This window comes from Fusarium mangiferae, assembly GCF_900044065.1.
Source record: "Fusarium mangiferae strain MRC7560 genome assembly, contig: FMAN_scaffold002, whole genome shotgun sequence".
Classification (NCBI taxonomy): Eukaryota; Fungi; Ascomycota; class Sordariomycetes; order Hypocreales; family Nectriaceae; genus Fusarium; species Fusarium mangiferae.
The window spans coordinates 1,158,761-1,175,718 of NW_024573922.1; the positions used below are offsets into that span (position 1 = coordinate 1,158,761).

At 46.6% G+C, this 16,958-nt stretch overlaps 6 protein-coding genes across 6 annotated transcripts; 4 read left to right on the plus strand and 2 right to left on the minus strand.

The window, feature by feature from the left end:
• Positions 1-3,375: 3,375 nt before the first annotated feature.
• FMAN_06321 (uncharacterized protein) lies at positions 3,376-5,188 on the plus strand (the record flags this gene model as incomplete). Its single annotated transcript, XM_041826914.1, has 2 exons — positions 3,376-4,739; positions 4,804-5,188. 2 exons carry the CDS (start codon positions 3,376-3,378, stop codon positions 5,186-5,188), a joined length of 1,749 nt encoding a protein of 582 aa, XP_041677929.1.
• Positions 5,189-5,316: 128 nt separating this feature from the next.
• Positions 5,317-7,064, minus strand: FMAN_06320 (uncharacterized protein; the record flags this gene model as incomplete). Its single annotated transcript, XM_041826915.1, has 2 exons — positions 5,317-6,330; positions 6,381-7,064. 2 exons carry the CDS (start codon positions 7,062-7,064, stop codon positions 5,317-5,319), a joined length of 1,698 nt encoding a protein of 565 aa, XP_041677930.1.
• A 494-nt stretch (positions 7,065-7,558) lies between these two features.
• FMAN_06319 (uncharacterized protein) lies at positions 7,559-9,109 on the plus strand (the record flags this gene model as incomplete). Its single annotated transcript, XM_041826916.1, has 1 exon — positions 7,559-9,109. The coding sequence occupies one exon, from the start codon at positions 7,559-7,561 to the stop codon at positions 9,107-9,109; it is 1,551 nt and encodes a 516-aa protein (XP_041677931.1).
• Positions 9,110-10,396: 1,287 nt separating this feature from the next.
• Positions 10,397-11,402, minus strand: FMAN_06318 (uncharacterized protein; the record flags this gene model as incomplete). Its single annotated transcript, XM_041826917.1, has 2 exons — positions 10,397-10,405; positions 10,452-11,402. The coding sequence occupies 2 exons, from the start codon at positions 11,400-11,402 to the stop codon at positions 10,397-10,399; spliced, it is 960 nt and encodes a 319-aa protein (XP_041677932.1).
• A 1,925-nt stretch (positions 11,403-13,327) lies between these two features.
• Positions 13,328-15,231, plus strand: FMAN_06317 (uncharacterized protein; the record flags this gene model as incomplete). The annotated part of the gene is made up of 3 exons (XM_041826918.1): positions 13,328-13,576; positions 13,624-14,552; positions 14,604-15,231. The coding sequence occupies 3 exons, from the start codon at positions 13,328-13,330 to the stop codon at positions 15,229-15,231; spliced, it is 1,806 nt and encodes a 601-aa protein (XP_041677933.1).
• Positions 15,232-15,844: 613 nt separating this feature from the next.
• FMAN_06316 (related to nucleoside-diphosphate-sugar epimerases) lies at positions 15,845-16,751 on the plus strand (the record flags this gene model as incomplete). Its single annotated transcript, XM_041826919.1, has 2 exons — positions 15,845-16,363; positions 16,407-16,751. The coding sequence occupies 2 exons, from the start codon at positions 15,845-15,847 to the stop codon at positions 16,749-16,751; spliced, it is 864 nt and encodes a 287-aa protein (XP_041677934.1).
• Between the last annotated feature and the right edge of the window lie 207 nt (positions 16,752-16,958).

Sequence of the window (16,958 nt, forward strand, 5' to 3'; positions counted from 1 at the left end):
TTTATGTGAGAGGGAATACGATCGGTGGCAGGCAGCTGTGCGGGCGGGAAGACCCTACTATCCTCGTCCACCTTTTACCTAGAGTATCAAGTCTAGGATGGGCCCTCTTGGAGTTTGGGCTGTCAGCCTCGGGGAGTAGATTTTGTCCCTTATGGTAGAGACCAGACATATCTCTTGTGGTTTTGACGTAAAGTTAGCTTGGTGACAGCTGACCTAATGGAAACCTCTCCCAAACTGTTTGTCTAAAGGATCTACAATGTGTTGTCCTGCGCGTGACGAGGTCCTTTCACTACATGAGGTCGGCGTAGAAAGCCCGGAGGCTTAAGGGCCGAACAAAATGTGATGCTGTTGTCTGCACCTGCAACCTCAACCTCGAATTCAACGATTTATTTCTGACCTTGATGTCATGACCTCCATATTTATAAGCTCCATGAATAGTAAGATAGGAGATAGTCTGAGAAGGTACATGTATAGAACTTACCGTTTCTGAACATGTTGTCCTAGCAAAGATCCGAAGGACCATATATCACCGGTCTATCTTTGTGATTCTGTAGGTTCTGACTTCCCATAAGCTACTGTCTATCATGTTTGGGATATCCGGAAATGTACCCGAATCAGAGATTGACAGCTTACTTGCATCGTTCAGCTGTGTTGGGATCCATACCATCCGGTAGATCCCAGACGCTGTGAGGGTGAGGCGTTGTGCCTGATGCACTGTAACAAAGCCATGACCCTTATATTATAGGATTTGATACACTGTAGGGCCAACGTATCTGAAATCAACACATTATCCTTGCGAATCACTGACCTTTCCCAAGTATATAAACCCGTCATCCTAGCCTCAAGAAGATCTCTCCCTCCCACGTTGACATCAACACTACACTTCATTGCGATTCCACACTATTATACTAAGATCCAATATTTTAAGCTTTGTAAACGCTACTGGCCCATTATGTGCTGGCTTACAAACATCACTTATCGCTGCAGACGGTGCCACACGTCGACAGGCGTTGGTCTTGACATTCGTCGGTGTGAAAAGGCTCGGAGAGATAACAAGACACATTGCGAGTTGAGCGATTGCTCCGAAGTTGATCAGGACAGAAGTTCGCCGTTCGATCATTGCTCAATATGTATGGCTCAATACAATGCCTGGCTGGCTTCAGGCAAATCATATACTCCAGAACCTCCTTTTTTCTAGCGGCCAGGAGGTCAGATGGCATATATCGAATGGAATTCATTACAATGTACGGACTGGACACGCGCTTGTTGGAAATGGATTCATGATGATCAGATAGCTGGAATCAAGAAACTGGCACCACGGTAGACTTGGAGAATAGTGATATGTCGAGGATGCTTGATCAACAATACATCATGACTACGGCCATGACGGAACTTAATGTGCAATACTTGACTTTCAGAAGACTTCTCGCGTTATGGCGAATATAATACTCGAAATTCTAGTCTATCAAGGGAGATGTGATGACTTTGCTTTGTGTATGTGCCAATGCGGCTCACTGTGAAACCCTGGCTACGGAATAACGTGAGACATGATTCACAGTACAGAGATATTCATCCTAGAAGGTCGCATTCATATCTGTGCTATTTTGACTTGCTTCTTCTTCCGACGCTGAAAGCTTTCCCTAGCTGTTGGCTGGATATCGATTTCGCCGCGGTAATATTGTATGACGTCTCTTCACTCAGTCTAAACCTTAGTTATGGCCTAATAGAATGATTCACCGTATTTCACTTCATTTTTCACGAGGCCCTTTGATTGAATTTAAGCCCATATGCATGTCATGGTGTTGATCGTATGATATCTCACAGAAGGGTGACTATAAAGTCCTGCACTCAGTGTCAACTTAACCCTCAACAACAAACTTTAGACCAGAGGATTTCTGTCCACTAACGAAGATATTGTGTTCAGAAACATTGCCTACGCCAGCAATAATATGTGTATTCGCGAGATAATATACTGCACTGCCTGCGAGCATACCAAAACTTTGAAGTGGGTATACTGCCCATCATACTTAGGACTAACTAGTTCAACGACCTTCCATTCTCCGTCATTGGTGATCAATGGGGAAATGAAGACTATCGTGGGCGGCACCTTTACTCCTGAGACTTGCCCGAATCCAGAATGCCCTAGCAAGAAGAAAACTGGGGAGGAGGAAACAAAGGAAGTGAAGGAGAAAGTAACAGAGAAACAACCTCAATGTGACAAGGCAAATGAGGAGGATCAGGAGAAAGATAATGTGGCCTAATTTTATTTAATCAGTAAAAAGGTATCACCGAGCTAGTTATTCGGTAGCCCGATGTAGAGCTAAGCTCATACCTTCTGGATGGTTCAGTATTCTTGTGCACGTATTGATGGTTGTCACAGCTGAGACGTGTCCTAGCATAACTTGTCCAAGCAAGAAGAAGGGGAAGGGCATAGCATCGACGTAAGGATTTTCATGTTACAAGAATAACACGGTCAAATTTTGCCCGTAGGGTATACTTGGTGATGTAATAGGAATAGAAATGAATACCAATTTAGTTCCAGAGCATTGTAGTACAGAGCCTGGTCACACATGGTTTAAAGCTAGTGCTTATTGAGCAGCGGAGCTCCATACATCTTGATGAAACGGACCTACGGAGTTCGCTGTGCTTTATGAGCGGAATTCCGTATGTGAAAAGAAGACCTTGTCCGACGGAACTCACGACACCTCAACGTAGAGGTTTTCATTGATTTACTGATACTGTTCGCCAACTTCATCCACTTCCGGTTATCTATAGAGATCATTTTATTCCGCACTATGAGTCAAGTTCTTCTAATTCAACATCGTCCACTGGCTAAACTCGCAGCCGCCGCCTCGAAGCCTATCTCTCATGGCATCATGGTGACATATGCTGATAAGTTCCAAGGTTGAAGAGTTCTCAAGACCGCACATCTTGATCTGGCTGCGCCCTAAGAATGCACACCCAGTGCAGTATTATAAGTCGACATATGCAAAAATACCACTCTTCGCGATCTTTCTACATAAGGCTGTAGATGAGAGTCAGTGAATAGAATGCAAAGCCCCAGATGTAAGGACACAATGTTTAACCCCGCGTTGAAGCCGCTTTGGGAATGAGTTCATCAGCGGTGAAAGATAGCCTAACTTGACTAGGAAGATGGTTGTACAGGCATGGTGAATGCCGTCATTGCTTATGCTTATGCTTACGCGCGCCCTTCAGGTGATGAGTGTAGACGCCCTGTAAGTGCGCCCTTCATGTGATGAAGGTCTACTTCGACGCCAATAACGTCTGTGCCAATTGCTTTTTTCTTCAGGTATATAGTTCTCTTTCCTGGAAGCGGAAGTGTCCTATACATCTCGAGTCGTCCCTTTCATCAAAATGGCCACAAACACAATCGCACAGCCCGTCACGACATCCAGCATGGATCCGTCACGCCAAGGCGATGCTATGGAGATGTCTTCTTTGAGCCAGAGTCCACTCAATAGCGATGAAAACACCGCACGAAATGAAGAAGAGCCACCAGAACACGCCACGAGTGCAATTCCTGATGGCGGATATGGCTGGACAATTGTCGCATCATGCTTCATTCTCCTCTTTTGGATAAACGGATACACAACAGCCTGGGGAGTCTTGCAAGCTGCCATTGTTCAATCGCCTCGACTTCATACTAACATTCGAACCATTACTTTCGTTGGAAGTTTGTACATGGCCTGCATGGTTGCGTTCGGCTTGATATCTGTCAGACTGTCAAGAGAGTATGGCATAAGAATCACCAGTGTCATAGCGACAATCTTCTTCGGGGCCGGCTTGATCATCACGAGTTTCACCCTCGAGCACCTGGCTGGGCTTTTCTGCATTGCTGGACTACTCGTCGGGTTGTCAACATCACTGCTGTACACTGCGACAAACACCATGCCCACTCAGTGGTTCAGCCGTAAACTCGGTACAGCCAATGGAATAGTCAAAGCTGGAGGTGGTGTTGGTGCAACTGTGCTTCCTCTGGCGACGCAAGCCATGATCGATAAGGTTGGACTTCAATGGACGTTTCGAATTCTCGGTGCTTCGATTCTTGTGACAGGAATTCCATGCGCGTTTCTCCTCACAGAGCTTAGGCGTGGTGGAACAACATCGAGATTTGACTGGTCACAGTTGAAGAGCATGCCTTTTCTGACTCTCACCATGTCAGGCGCCGTTGGTGTCTTTGCTCTATTTGTGCCGCCATTCTTCTTACCCGTGTTCGCGAGGTCGATCGGCCTCTCTGCTTCAACAGGTGCAGGGCTTGTCGCGGGCTTCGGCGCATCTACAGCTGTAGGTCGACTCTTTGGAGGCTGGATCTGCGATCACATAGGTGCTTTCAACTCTCTAGCTCTTGCAGCTCTCATTAATAGCGTGTCTATGCTAGCAATCTGGCCCGTCAGTTCATCGCTTCCGCCACTCTTCGCCTTCGCCATCATTAATGGATGCGCGAATGGGAGCTTCTTTGTTGCACTGCCGACAGCTGTAGCTGCACTTGCGCCTGGATCAGCTGCTGCGTCCATTAGTCTCATGACGTCATTCTGGACACCAGGATATTTGATGGGAGCGCCTTTGGCGGGGATTCTGATTGATGCCGCGGGCGCATCGGAGGCTTCGTCGATTGAGCCGTATAGAGCGGCCATCTTTTATGCGGCGGGTGTCGGGTCTGCTGCAACGTTTCTGATTGTTGTATCAAGGCTTATGTTGAGTCAGAAGTTGATCAAGAGGTTGTAGTCCCTGAGAGCTTATGTAGATAACGACATTTACTGAATGGGACCATTTCAATTAAAGGGCCTTTTGTTTCTCTTCTAAGAGCGTCGCGTGGTCCATTTTTGCAGTGCTCGAGTATTTTGGTGGGCGAAGCTTTGGCGTGCTCGAGGCCTCCGAATCACTGCCTCCACCACGTCTGACGCGTCCCGGTAGTTTCTTCAATCCACAAGTCTGCTCCTCTTACTTTCAACTTCTCACTCGCACACTCGTGACACCTTTTCACCTATCCATGGATACCATCTTTTCTGGAACCTCCTTACCTTCATCTCAAGTCATGGGAATGGCGTCTAAGAAGGATTCTGCAGCAGACCCGACCAAGGCTTCCAACATCAACTTGGGCTGCCATAATGAACCGACTACAATCCTTTGCATGGAGATCGAGGATATTATTGGAGAGTTGCCCTAGATTAAAATAAAAGTTTCACTACCTAATAATAATAAAAAGCCTAGAATGCTATATTAAATTAAAATAAACTTGTAAAAACTTAATTACATTAAATCTCTTAAACTAAATAGTTTTAAGTACTATATAAGTCATTGAAGGAGTTGAGAGCTATATTTTTCTAAGAACTTAATACTGTCCTCTCGGTAATTGTCTCCAGTCAAACTAACTGCAGTAGAGGAAAAGTTTGCAAGTTGTTGACACTTCTCACTCCATCTTGGCCACCAGCCTAAGCGGCCCTTCCTTCCATTGGGATCCAAGTAATTGACAAAGTGAATATAGGCTTCGTTCATATTGTTTGCTGCTGTCGGGTTCTCTAGAAAGAACTGGGTTCCGAGATCAGAAGTATGGTAAGTACCAAACTGTGCAATCTTTGGGTCTTTGTGAAGGTAGGTGCCGATATAGCTCCAAGTAGGTACAACCCTGGACAGATAGCCCAAAACGACACGTCGACCGCCTTCGAACGTGACGTCTGTTTGAATGGCTGAGTTCCGTTTATACTGGGGATATAGCTCATATTTATCACCTGTCCCAGCCGGGAGTCCTGCGCTTGGATGGTTCGGGTACGTAGCGATAAAGTCGCTAATCAACTTCCGCGGTGCGTCAGTGAACCAGGTGGTGAAGTATGAAATTAGGCTTTCAGTTGAGTTTATGAGGTTTCGAGAAGATACTGCAAAGATCGTAGCTTCGTCCTCCAAGTTGCCGACAATAATCGGCAAATGGGCGTATTTACCCCTTCGGAGAGCGTCTTGTGGAACGTTGCTGTAAAAGGAGCTTGAATTATCGGTCCGGCGGATATATGCTAGGTTGTTGCTGTCTGGGCCACTGAAGTTCGGTAGGGTATTCATCGCGGCTTGGTACTTTGCTGACGGAGTTTGACGAAGGCAGTCAATTGTCGCCTTTCCCAGCTTTGAAGGGTTACAACCTGAATTAGAGGCAAACGTGTCAAACACCTTCTGGGCTTTAGGATGCGCTGTTCCGACCGTATTGACGAACGTGCCCGAGTTCATAATTGCGCCATGGAAAAGTGGTTTGCCTTTGTAAGTATGATCGCCGTTATTGATGATCAGATGATCAAACACTGAAGCAGCACCGGCACTTTCTCCCTGTTATACTGTCAGTCATGAATACAGAGTATGAGGTAGACTAAACATACCCAAATAGTGACCTTGTTTGGGTCTCCACCGAAAGCCTCTATGTTCTCTGCCACCCACTCAAGAGCCTTGCGTTGATCCCTGAGACCGAGGTTAGATAACCCCGCTTCTTGGATCTCTTTGCCATTGAGAAACCCGTATGCGTTGACTCTATAGTTAGGTGCGACGAAGATTACAGGCTCTCTCATGGCCACGCTCTTCCCAATGATAGCTGACGCGTCGTAGATCTGTGTAGTGCCGACCTCCCAGCCGCCACCGTAGATCCATAGGAGAACCGGTAGTCTCTTATGTTCTGAGGTACCGGATGGGCGTTGGATGTTGATGGTGAGACAATCTTCTCCGGACTTGCCTGTGAAATTGCCACCCACTCCATGTAGGACATCGGTCAGAGACGTTGAAAGGCCTTCGGTTAAAGAAGGATCCTGGTCCATTTGGACACAGGCAGTGACATCACTAATGTTGGCTGGTAGGTGCAGACGCCCATAAGATTTGCCAATTGGCTGCGGATGTCGAAGCCGGAGCCTACCAACTGGAGGCTGAGCATATGGAATTCCGTAGAAGTTCTCGACATGATCTGTAGTGGAACCTATGAGCGTGCCGTTGCGAGTATGGACTGTCGGAGGTTGAGGAGTTGGAGAGGACATAGCACCTGCCGCGACCAGGAGACCTAAGAATGTCTGCATCATTGTATTGGAATTATGGAAAGTGCTTTGTGTTCTGTGTGATAAGTTTGGGGAGAATCTTGAGACTCAATGAGGCCACTCATTGAATATATACGGAGGTGTAGTAGAATCTTCCCTGGCCTAGAAAGAACTTAGATTACATACTACTGAGTGTACTACTGCTGCTTTAGTGCTGACACAAAGGATCTACATGCAAGACCACGCTAACGCTAACACAAAAAGGGAAATATATGTCCCAGAATGGAAATGGCGGTTCTCCACTAGCACCGCCTCAAGAGCCTCAGCTTTTAGTATCTGACGATCCGGAGATAGAATCTATCCGAGGCCCGGAATACGTATGTATTATCGAACCGATTGTCTATATAAAGCTGATAAAATGGTTAGCTCAGGATTTTGAGTAAATTGCATTAAGCCGTCAGTGAGAGTCTTTCTCAATCTCGAACTGATACGTCATACCTGGAAGTATTATTGCTTGGTTACATCTCCCAAACGGCACAATGGTTCTCTTATATCTGCTATTTGCATACCTCGTTACTGGTGCGGTACTAAAATCGCCGGATTGTTCTCCCCTCTCTTTCAGAATTCCCTCACCATTTGGCACAAAGATCCAAAGCATCACAGCCTCTCCAGTCAACAATTATAGCATATTCGTACCTCAAAATGGAGCAAACCCTACTGCCAGCACAAATTTCACAGACCTCAGTTTCTGCAATGTCACCGTTACTTACACTCATCCGGGCCAGAAGGGCAAGATTCATGTCCGAGTCTGGCTCCCCTTTGAGTGGAATGGCCGTTTTCAAGGATCCGGTGGCGGTGGATGGGCAGCGGGTCTGGGTGCCATGTCTCTCGCACCTGGAGTTGCTCTTAAATACGCGACAGCGACAACCGACGCTGGTCACAGTGAGACTGATCTCATAGAGTTTTGGGCACTCGACAGTCCAGGAAATGTGAACCTCAACGCCTTGCAAGATTTCGCAGCAACTGCGCTCGGCGACATGGCTGCTATTGGGAAGGCTGTCACCAGGAGATTTTACAACAAAGCTGCCAAGTACTCGTACTGGAATGGCTGCTCAACAGGTGGAAGAGAGGGCTTCATGCTCGTACAGCGTTTCCCAGAGGCGTTTGATGGCGTGCTGGCATTCTCTCCTGTAATAAACTGGGCTCAAGTACCGACTTCGACCTACTGGCCTCAACAAGTCATGAAGGACTTGAATTATTACCCATTGCCGTGTGAAATGGCAGCAATCACAGCTAGAGCGATCCAGGCCTGTGACGAGCTGGATGGTGTCAGAGATGGCATTATCTCTCATCCAGACCAATGCAAATTTGATGCTCATAGCTTGATGGGTAAATCATTCAATTGTGGTGGAAGAACTCTACAATTTTCGTCTCAAGCAGCAACAATCGCCAACGCTGCTTGGAATGGGCCGCGTTCCCCTAGCGGCTCACAGCTTTGGTACGGCATTGGCAAGGAAGCTCGACTCATGGGTATCGCAAACACAACCTGCACAGGCGACACATGCACTGGGGCACCATTGCAGCTTGGTGCGGATTGGATCAAGTACTTCCTTGCTAAGGATCCACAATTCTCATTTGCAAACATGACTCAAGCAAAGTATGCACGTCTATTCCACAATTCTGTCCAACAATACGAATCCATTATCGGGACAGATGATCCCGACCTTTCAGAATTCCGTGAAGCAGGCGGTAAGATGATTGCTGTGCACGGCCTCGCGGACGAGCTTATCCCTGTGAGTGGCACGATCGACTACTATAACGATGTTGAGGCAGGGGACAAAAAAGTCGCAGAGTACTTCCGCTTTTTTGCTGCTCCAGGAATGGCACATTGCGCGTCATATGTCGGTCCGTACCCAAAAGATGCCCTGGCTTCGCTTGTTGCCTGGGTCGAGAGAGGTCAGGCGCCTGATACGCTTGAGGCAATTGATCCCAAGGGCGAAATTGTTAGAGACCTCTGTGCATACCCGAAACAACAATTGTATATTGGAGGAAACCCTAAAAAAGCCGGGAGCTTCACATGTTCTAGATAAGAGGCTTGCTGTGTAAGGGATTTAACCTGGGGTTCGGTTTACATCGGGAAATAGCGTACATAGAGACTCAAGTTGATACCGACAGGAGCCGCCGATGGCTCGCTCATATGGGTCGCTGGTGCAATATTAATCACCTCAAGGAACCTTGTTTATACTAACAGAGGTAATATGGGCCCGATTTCGGTTCGTCTATGGTCTGAAACTGATACGTCGAATGCGAATGCGAGTTTATTACCATAGGCGTGGCCATGGAAAGACTTCTCATCTCTCACATACTCAATACCTATCATCGCCACTTTTATCGTCCGTAATCTCTCATTGGCCGTCCTTCCATTTCAATTTTCAGCCTGAGTGACTCTACAAGAAATGAGCGGACGCTAGGCTCCGGTGTGACGCACATGTCCAAACGCCGTCGCTAAAGTCAGTCAGATACGTACTGTACTAGAAACTTCCACTATCAACACCACATTCAAACCTTAGGAAAAGCCAGCTTATAGTCTAACTTAAAATGGGTATGTATCTCCTAGTATGGCCTAGTGTTCCCAGCTAATCTCAAGATTGCTCTTAATCGCCCCAGCAATAAACTCCCCTAGAGAGCTTGTGCAAATGGCGTGGGTTGAATATCTGAATGGATTATGATAACCCTTTTCTGATGTGGAAAGGCCATAGCCTGACGAGGAATTATCGAACATGCTGTTGATACGTACCTGCAAGCTTGGACCATTCGAAACTACTCATATCCTTGAAAGAGGTTGCACAAAGGAAGTCTACTTCTTGTCGAACGGAGTCATATTAATGATAAAACAAGGGAAAGTTGCGCTTCTTGTCTCGACTTCAGGTATAGATACCTTGTCAGCACTTTCTCAACATGATCTAATGACGTCCTCTTATCAAAGCCCATTGTCCTAAGGCAGGACAGAAACAAGTCTTTCTCTTGACCTGAGACTGATGCCATGGCCCCTGTGAAGAAAACCCACGCCACCATGTCATCGCTCCAATCCTGCTGCAGTTGTCTAGTTGTAACAACAACCTGACAAAGCTGTTGTGATACCCAAGCCGCACCTCCACGCAGGCCTTTAACCTGCCCGCAACTAAGTAGCATTGCGAGGGCTGTGAGTGAAACACAGCGATCAAATAATAACTCAGCTTCGTGGTAGGCCCAAAGAAAACGGTACTGAAGGGCATGCAAGCGAAAGGACAGCCAAGATTCAAGTTCTGCCGATACGTTTCCACTAAGCCATAGTGATACAGATACATGGAGGTATTGTCTTGTATCATCTATGATTTTCATGATTCCTGGTTCGTGTAATTGTTTGAATAGTTCAGGATCTGTTGATTTCACTCCATTTGTCAAAGCCGAGAACTCTTGGCTGAATTGTACAGGCAAAGGGCCCGGATCCCACCAAGGTCGTAGCATAGGGGGCACACCTGTCGCAAATGATGCATGCTTATCACCCAAGATAATAGACTCAAGAACGTAGGGATCAATATTGTGCCAACCGGCGGAGTCTTGTATTAGTTGCAGGAGCGCACTTAGATGAATTTGATGGCCAACTTGTCCGGAACCGCGGAAAGCCTTTACTGGGGTCGACGGGTCAGTTAACATCCGCTTCTTTGTGATCATACTCCTCCAGCCAGATGTAATTGCAAGAGAGTATACCGATAGCAGCACCGATGTATTTATGGGGTTTTGGGGGGTACGAAGATAAGATTGGAGAGCCTGGATAGCCTTGAGTTGAAAGTATTCCGAATCTTCCGTATGTATGATCTGACCAGCTGACCAGCTTCTGAAGCTCAACGCATATGCGAGTGTCGCATACATCAACAGCTCATCGTGTACGCATTGTACAAGTCGTTGATGCAGAGCATCGTCGTGGCGGGTGACTTTGCGCGTGGTGCACACATCTCGAGGAGCAAAAGCCTCTCCCAGAAAGTTCTCCTTGACAATATCACCAAAAATGATAGGAAGAATACTCAGATGTGATCCTGCATCGGTACCTATAATGGTGCTGTGGAATGGATCGATGCTATTGTTGGCTGGTTGGGAAAGTCTGGAGAGCTTGTTCGGTGCATTGCCTTGCGTCCTCGATGGAAGCAATAGCACAGAGGTGAAGTTTGTCCAGGATGGTGTTGGTGTGCCGCGTGCTCGAGCTTCCCCCTTCCGGCGTTTTTGCTGTAAGTGGCGCCGGATATTTTCTGTAGTTGCTGCCTGAGTGTGTAAGTCGGTATAGGTTGAATGATTCTGGATAATGAAGAGGTTTCCTTCGTTGAAAGGCTGTGTATTTTCGCTCATAGTGGATATTTCATCAGCAGCCTAAGCTGGAAAATATGTAATAAACTGAGGTGAATGCAGTCTTACTTTTTTTTAGGGCGAGAATGTCTAGAGTTTTATAATCACACTTATGTTAGTAAGCTGTTCCTTTTAGGTTAACGTGGTTAATAAGCGAGTTAATTAAAAATCCTTCATCCTATAACATTACCATAATCAGATACTTCACAAGCATCCAGTATGTCACAGCCTTTAAAGGAGGCTAGAATCCTTCTTGCACTTCAGGTCCTTTAAGGGCGATGCGATGGTATCCTAAATTTACAAAGACAACATAATAAAGGCTGGTATTTATAGATTCTCTAAGCTAAAAAAGTAGACTTATTATTACTTAATCAATACTTAAGTTTAGCTTAAAGAAGGCTTCTATTAAAGTAGTAACTACTCATAATAGTAGGTAAGAGAGGAAATACTATAAGTTAATATTTATATTATATATTAATTTATATTAAATTAAATTAAATCACTCTAAAACTTTTGAACATTCTTTATTATAATACAACAGCCAATAATCAGTGATTCTTGATATAATAATAGTAGTAACTGGCAGGATACATACTACTTGGTGTAGCTCACTCCTGTCTCCTCCATTAATTTTTAACTTTCAGTGACAAGACCTACGTCTTGATTCTGCTCTGTTCTTATGCAACCTGTTCAAGATAGAGAACAAGTCCCAGGTCAACTTACCAGGGATTAGTCCAACCTGGGAAGAGATCTCCATTCTCGCAGAAGCAGATATTTAGCAAACTTACTTTATTTCTGACACGCCAGGGCTTCAGATTAGGGTATCAGACCGCAGTATGAAGACATTCGACAAGTATCTCGGTTTCCGTGATGTCGACCACGAACTTCGACCAGATCTCGACATTGTTTTCAGCATTGGTTCTACGTGTCAAGGGTTCACAGCACTGGCCATTCCATGGCTCGTCACGGAAGGGGAGATCACTGAGATGACCGCGCTGACACTGTTCTCGACGACTTTCGCCATACCAATGCCGGTAGTTTCAACATTTAGGACATGTTGAGCCATTGTGCGGGCCTTTGTAGATCTGATGCGCTATTATTGCAAACGATCAGGGGTCGAGCATTTACGGAGCAGCCGTCAACAATCGATCAAAACATCTCACGAACTTATCTTGCCTATGTATAGCAGTCTGAAGTTGCGAAGTGAGGCACATTAAAAACTGTCGCGCGGCCTCGAAATCCAACATACCCCCAGAAACTCATTGGATCAACACAGTCCGCGTAAAAGTTCCCATTTAGACTTTGCAGTTTCCGAAGCCCCGAAATAACTGTCATGCAGATCAACGGGGCTGTAATTAACGAAGCGGGGGCAACCCCAGCAGCTAACGAAGCTTGCGAAGTTCTCTGCATATGCCAATTTGTTTCAAACGCGGCAGATGCTTAGATAGCGCCTAGATAAAACCTTACGCCCCCAAGCTCCAAGCTACAGCACATTAATCCGGCTAAGCCATGCGCTGGCCTAAAGAGGTCAGACTCAGCGCCCAAAAACCGGTGAGAACCCCGACGATCTTGAATTCATGACCAATTAGCAAGGCGAGTGTGGCTTACTGCCTCGCTAGATTCTCCCTTCATTATTCATGTTTTGTTGGTTATTACCAAATCGCGCCGCTTATTGACACTATCACAGACGTCATTGCGTGCCGTGCCACGCTCGCTTTGGAAAGTCGCTAGGCCCCTTTCTTCAGGTGATACTTTAGTGCTCACGCCGTGTCATCCGGGCTGAAAGCTTGTTGGGTGACAATGCACCTCGGAGGGCCTGCATTGCCTGGCCCCCAATGCGACGTGCCGCATCATCCTGAAGTATGTATATAGAGCAATTGAACTCTACTTTTGGTCTCTTTCTCATGATCTGAGGCATTGTCTGCAAAATGATGTTCAATCTTCTGGCTGTGTTGCCATTGTTGGCTTTGGCAGCTGCCAAATGCAAAGTCCACGATCAGACGTTTACGCCGGATTATGTGCTTGAGGCTACGCTAGAGGACATCAAAGTCAATTGCAAATCTCGTCAATCGGTCGTTTTCAACGGGACCTTTCCTGGACCTACGCTGCACCTCAAAGAAGAACAAACAGTCTGGATCCGTGTCTACAATCGCGTTCCAGACCAGAACCTCACTGTCGTAAGTTGGCTTGCACCAATTGATGAAACGTCAGCTGACAGAGACAGCACTGGCATGGAATAAGCCAACGAGCCGCACCCTTTTCCGACGGCACTCCTCTCGTCAGCCAATGGCCCATTCCCGCGAATAACTTCTTCGATTATGAAGTTCGACCTCAGCGTGGAGATGCGGGAACGTACTTTTATCACTCGCACGTTGGACTGCAGAGCTTGACGGCGCATGGAGTGCTGATCGTCAAGGATGCCGATAAACCCGAATACAAGTACGATGGAGATCTCGCATTTATTGTCGCTGATAACTACGATGCATCAGATGAGACAATTGAGGCAGGACTTCTTGGAGATCCGTTCAAGTGGTCTGGTGAACCTCAAGCAATTACCATTAACGGCAATTCTGGAAATCAGAGTTTCGATACTGCTTCTGACATTAGCTGCACGCCTCATGTCATCGAAGTCGATCCTGGTAAAACGTATCGCATGCGATTTATTGGCGCAACTGCTTTATCAATGATCAAGCTTGGAATTGATGGTCACGACAAGCTGACTGTCATTGAAGCTGATGGTTCATACACCAAGCCCGCCAAGGTGGATCACGTTCAGGTTTCATCCGGTCAACGGTTCAGCTATCTCCTTAAGACGAAGTCTGCAAAGGATGTTTGCCGGGGAGATGATTCGCAGTTTTGGGTTCGATATGAAAGCCGTGATCGACCGAAGCAGATCAGTGGTTACGCTATCCTGAGGTACAAGTGTCCCAAGGGACCCAAGCTTCCCAGGACCCTACCACCCGCGTCACCTGTCGTGCTGCCGAACAATACCTATAATTACCTCGAGTACAAGCTTGAAGGGCTTTCTGAGTATAACAACAAGGCATTCCCTCGTTTGAGCGAGGTTACCAGGACGGTGACCATTCAGATCAATCAGGTTCTTACCACTGGACAATATGAGAATGGAACATTGAACGGCACAGTTGCTTGGGCGTGAGTACCCTCTTACATTTCTCAACATATCTTACTGACCTATTCATCTAGTCAAAACGGTCTCCCATGGAAGGAAAGTGTCCAGGCAGACCACAACCAAGTCCCGTATCTCATCCAAGTCTACGAAACTGGCCAGACACCCAACTACACCCTGGCTCTAGAGCACGGCGGTTTTGACCCCAACACCAAAGCCTTCCCAGCCAAGGTCGGCGAAGTTTTGGATATTGTATGGCAGAATAACAACGGTCCTACAGGCGGCTGGGACTTTCACCCAATGCATGTGCACGGCTACCATGTCTATGATCTGGGCTCAGGAAATGGCACCTACGATGCGCATGAGAACGAGAAGCACTTCAAGAACTTCACGCCTGTTCTTCGAGACTCGACTAATCTGTATCGCTATGCCGTCAAGGGCGTACCCCACCATACAGCTGGTTGGAGAGCATGGAGAATCAAGATTACTGAGGAGAATATTGGAGCTTGGATGATGCATTGTCATATTCTTCAGCATCAGGTCATGGGTATGGCGACAGTTTGGGTGTTTGGCGATGCACAGGAGATCAAGGGCAAGTTCCCTGCTCTACCGTACTCGCAGGGTTATCTGAACTATGGTGGTAGTGCGTACGGCACCGGTGCAAAGCCTCCAGTTGTCAACCACTATTATAGTGATGATGACTAGGGGTAGATTGGAAGATTGGTTTGTGATTCTTGTCACTAGTTGACACGATAGAGCTAGACTCGACTTTTTAGAGTACAAGTGTATAATAAGAGATGCATTCATGCCTTAGTTTTTGTCGCTTAAGTATCAACAAATGGGCCTAATTGAGGTCAATATACGTTCCAACATGGTGTTCTTGGCTGGAAATCTTTGAATGTAGCAGTTGGGAAGGAGCACAAAAAAATAGCATCGTCATGAGAAATGGGTGAATAAACTGACCGGCTCGCATTCGCTTGCTAGCTCGAAAGAGGAAATTTGAGAGCAAGTCTAACCTGAACTGTGCTAGTACATCTGAAGCTAGGCCTGGCTCCGCCTGAGGGGGTCCTCTATTCTTTCGCACTCGCACGGCGATCTTTCATCTATGAGTTTCACAGTGATTTAGTTGTTCCGTCTCAATCTATATGTGGAAATGTCAACCCGGACGCCGTCCCCTGGCAAGAGAATGCGAATAGTTACACTATATCAATACAAACATTTCCGCAAAATTGAAGATAATCTCATCTAAGCAGTACACTCAGAATCTTACGCACTATAATTGAACATTCAACCTTTGTCCTAGTCCAGGAATCACAAGATGTCGACAGCCAATACACAAAAGACCATGTTGATCTTTGGCGCCACCGGCAAGCAAGGCGGTGCTGTCATTGACAACATTCTTTCAAACTCGCCTGATTCTTCCTTTAATATCATCGCAGTCACCCGCAACCCGACCAGCCGCAAAGCTCAGGCTCTTGCGGCCAATCCCAAGATATCTGTCGTTGAGGGGGACTTGGACAATGTCGGAGCAATTTTCGCCAAAGCTGGCCCAGTATGGGGCGTCTACAGCGTCCAGATCAATTCCGACGCAGAAGAACAGCAAGGCAAAGCTGTTGTCAACGCCGCCGTGCAGCATGGTGTCCAGCACTTTGTCTACTCCTCCGGAGACCGTGGAGGACCTGAGCGATCCCCCAATAACCCAACCTACGTCAAGAACTTCGCTGCGAAGTACGCCATTGAAAAACATCTCGAACAGCAGGCGCGCGACAGCGTACAGCAGATGACATACACTATTCTGCGACCAGTGACCTTTTTCGAGAACATCACGACTGAAAGGGTTCGCACGTATGTGGGAGCAGATGGGAAGTAAGAAGCTCCAGATGGTGTCGACTAAAGACATTGGCTGGTTCGCGGCTCAGAGTCTCATCTGGCCGGAGATGTACAAGAATATGGCGTTGACGCTCGTGGGTGATGAGCTCACACAGCGTGAGGCGGATGCTATCTACTATGAATTCATCGGTCAGAAGATGGCTTTGGCGCCTTGTCCTGTTGCGAGCGCTGTCAAGTTTGTATTGAGGGGGTCTGTTGGTGATATGTTCAAATGGTTTGCTGATGAGGGTTATGGTGGAGATGTACAAGAGTGCCGTGCTTATAATCCCGGGTTGCAAGATCTTAGAACCTGGTTGGAAGAGAACAAGAGGAATTTTGAGAAGAATAGTTCTTAGTTGGTGGTATATTTCCCATATTAATATTTCCGTATCGTTCCTACTATCAAGCTGCAAAACCTCGTCGCAGTCCAGTATACTACCCTACTATAACTTATAAAGCAATTAACTAAAGAACTGGCTCTTCTCAGCATTAGATTACGAACTGATTTTATAAATAAGGCTAAAGAAATCTAGTTAGATGTTACAAACCAGAGAGATTAATAC